This window comes from Daktulosphaira vitifoliae, unplaced genomic scaffold (genome assembly GCF_025091365.1).
Source record: "Daktulosphaira vitifoliae isolate Bord-2020 unplaced genomic scaffold, ASM2509136v1 Scaffold_1, whole genome shotgun sequence".
NCBI classification, from domain to species: Eukaryota; Metazoa; Arthropoda; class Insecta; order Hemiptera; family Phylloxeridae; genus Daktulosphaira; species Daktulosphaira vitifoliae.
In genome coordinates, this window is record NW_026099572.1 from 57,584,975 (window position 1) to 57,588,036 (window position 3,062).

Here is a 3,062-nt window from a genome sequence, read left to right on the forward strand (position 1 = left end):
GCATTCTGTCTTAAACGCGCTTCGTCTATCGCTGTTATTTGTTAGTTCGTTGTAATATAGTATAGTTGTTATTAAATCGTAAAAGTGTTTATTACTTCTATATATTACACCTCGCTACAGTTGTCTATGATGACAATTGGTGATAGACGGGTCGTTGAATAAAAAAAGTTAAGTTTTAAATAATATAAATAAGACGAAAGTAATAGTACTGAAAACTATGTCTATAACGTCCACTCAAACACAACTGCCCTTTGTTAGTTCAACGTCAGTAGCTCCGGGCTACAGACGAATAGAATTGTCACATCAGCATCTCCCTCTAAGCTAATTAATATGTATTACGAGTTAAATAAATAGAAATAAAACGTATGTAATATAAGTGGTAAAAACATAGTAATAAATGTTCTTATACTTTCATTAAAGAGTTAATTTACTTCTATTAACACTATAATGTCAGCGAACAAAATGCACCACGGCACTTCTCCTTGTTTTTTGATAGTAATTTCATCAATCAATATAGAAAATAAGTCAAGGCTTAAAACAGAACTTTGGTATACACCTAGTCTAACCCAAAAATCTTCTGTTGCCCCACCCACATTTTTACCTTAGTACAAATGTCATACACAACCTCTATTATTTTAATGTACACTTTCGGGACTCCTTCTCATTAATGTCCACTATTAATTTATTGTGTAGATTAAAAATTGTAGATATAAAAATATGACCCTTTCCTTGCCAGTAGGAGTATCCAAAACTTAAAACATACCAATAATAAATACAACTGACCTTAAAAAAAAATTGGCTCAGACACCTATATTTTACATGCGAAGGCTACTGAAGTTAAACAAAAACCCTTTTTTTTTACAATATCACCATTACTTTTTCTAATATTTTTATAATTATCTTTTATCTCTTTTTTATGTCTTTACTTTAGTAAATAAAAAATATGATAAGTGTTATTTATTAATATTTTCAGGGGGACGGGATGCAGCTATTAATGACCATATAATATGAGTATTAAAAGAAAAAGAGCTGTCCTTTCGAAGAAACTGCTATAGCAACCAAAGGTTTATAATAAATTACAATTTTAAAATCATAACCAAATTAACTAATGTCAGAATAATTGTTCATCTCATTTCACCTACCTCGTATACTCCTTTCTCAAACTCTTACCCTATATACTCTAATTATTACTCCTAATTATATATCCTAGTTATATAATTTCCTAATATTCGTTAACAGATGGTTAAATAGTTTTATGAATGAAAATAATAATTTTCATTAGACAACATCAGTGAAATAAAACACTGTTTTTCAGAGTTATACTTTTTTTTACTTCAGGTTTAATTGTTACAAATAATTTATTATTTCAATTCATATTATTAATATATTTTATTTGTAATTATTATTGGTAATTTGTCCAATGATGTATACGATAAAAGAAATCCTGAAAAAAATAATAATATAAATTTGATTATCATGTGTCTGTAATGTAATTTTAATAAAATAATATAATAAGCACTCTATAGAAATCATAAACTTTAACATACAAGACTAAAAGAAGTGTCTTCCTTTTGTGATGTTCCCACCTGGTAAAAATAATTTGTTTTAAATGAAATACTCGAAAATAATTAAATAAAAAAATAACAATCTTGTAGTAACTTTATTATAGTATATTTACTCTTTTAGTGGTTTGATTTCTGATTTCTGATGGGTAATTCTGAAATTGTTTAAAAGTTTAACGATTAAGTGTAAATATAATAATTAAATTAAAAATTTTTGTACATAATGATCAAATATGTGACTACAAAAGATTATGAAACGTTTAGTTGGTTTACAAAATTTGAGAACATTTTTTCGAATTATTATGATGATAGTTCTAATGTCTGTTTACAAAATCTGACAAAAGTGACTTAAAGATATTAATTTTAATATGTGTTTTTTTATTTTTTATTGTTTTTTTGTGCCTGTATTCACGTTTTCTCAGTTCTCACTGAACCGATTTCTTTCAACAATACGTCAAAAGATCACAAATTGTATCTATTCGAAGTCATTACCCTCAAAAATTGAAAAACTTTCCCTGGTTCCCCGTAAATGGAGGAAATTTCCAAAAAAATTACAATTTTAAAAATCAGTAATTTTTGACGTTTTTTTTACTTTTATTTCTTAAAACTTTCATAACTTTTTCAAAAATCAACATATCAACATAATTTTTTTTATATTGAAACCTTAGATATTTCCCTTTCATGTGATATCATTTTTTTGAAAATCTAACACTTAACCTGCTCATAAGAGGGGATTTAAAATAGCAACTTTTTTACAAAAACTAGCTTTTTCAACATTGCTTTCGAAAATTTTCCAGAAATACTGCATCCTTTAAATATAAATCAATTTAAAGCTTATTTATGTACTATAAAATGAAAAAAAAAATTTGTCCCGACACCTTATCTTCTACGTGCAATCGGCTGCTGTACTTAAATAAATACTATTTTTGTGTTTAAATTTTCGATTATCCATTTAAAATTTTCAACTTTAAATTGCTATAACTTTTTGAATAATGTACGTATCAACACAAAATTTTTTTTTCTAAATACATTATATATATTTCTTTTATTTTCTTTTACACCGGGTGGTTTAAAACATGAAAGATTCATATATAAAGTAGAACTTTTTCAACCTAACTTTTGAAAATGTTCTGGAAATACTGCATTCTTTAAATATATGTTAAATTAAAGTTTACAATAAATACTACAAGTTCAAAAAAAAAAATTTGTTCCGTCAAATATTCTTCTATGAGAAAATGGCCATCAAATTTAACAAAAATATAATTTTTATGTAAAAATTACTGTTTAATATAAAATATTTTAATACTAAAAATTGCCATAACTTTTTGAAAAATGAACAAATTATAATAATTTTTTTGCATAATGAAATCTTAGATATTTCACTTTCATTTGATATCATTTTTTTTGAATATCTGACTCTAAACTTGCCCACAAGGAGGATTCAAAAAAGCGATTTTTGCACACAAATAAAACTTTTTCAATTAAATTTTTCAATTAAAT

The 3,062-nt window shown here is 25.4% G+C and overlaps 1 protein-coding gene across 1 annotated transcript in view; it reads right to left on the reverse strand.

Moving 5' to 3' along the window:
• Positions 1-1,315: 1,315 nt before the first annotated feature.
• Positions 1,316-3,062, reverse strand: part of LOC126895264 (uncharacterized) — a 45,101-nt gene continuing 43,354 nt past the window's right edge. The window contains exons 23-25 of the mRNA XM_050666942.1: positions 1,679-1,717; positions 1,548-1,586; positions 1,316-1,444 (exon numbers count right to left, since the gene is read on the reverse strand). Coding sequence (XP_050522899.1) covers positions 1,403-1,444; positions 1,548-1,586; positions 1,679-1,717 — 120 coding nt within the window. The 3' untranslated portion in view covers positions 1,316-1,402. The remainder of the gene's footprint in view (positions 1,445-1,547; positions 1,587-1,678; positions 1,718-3,062) is intronic.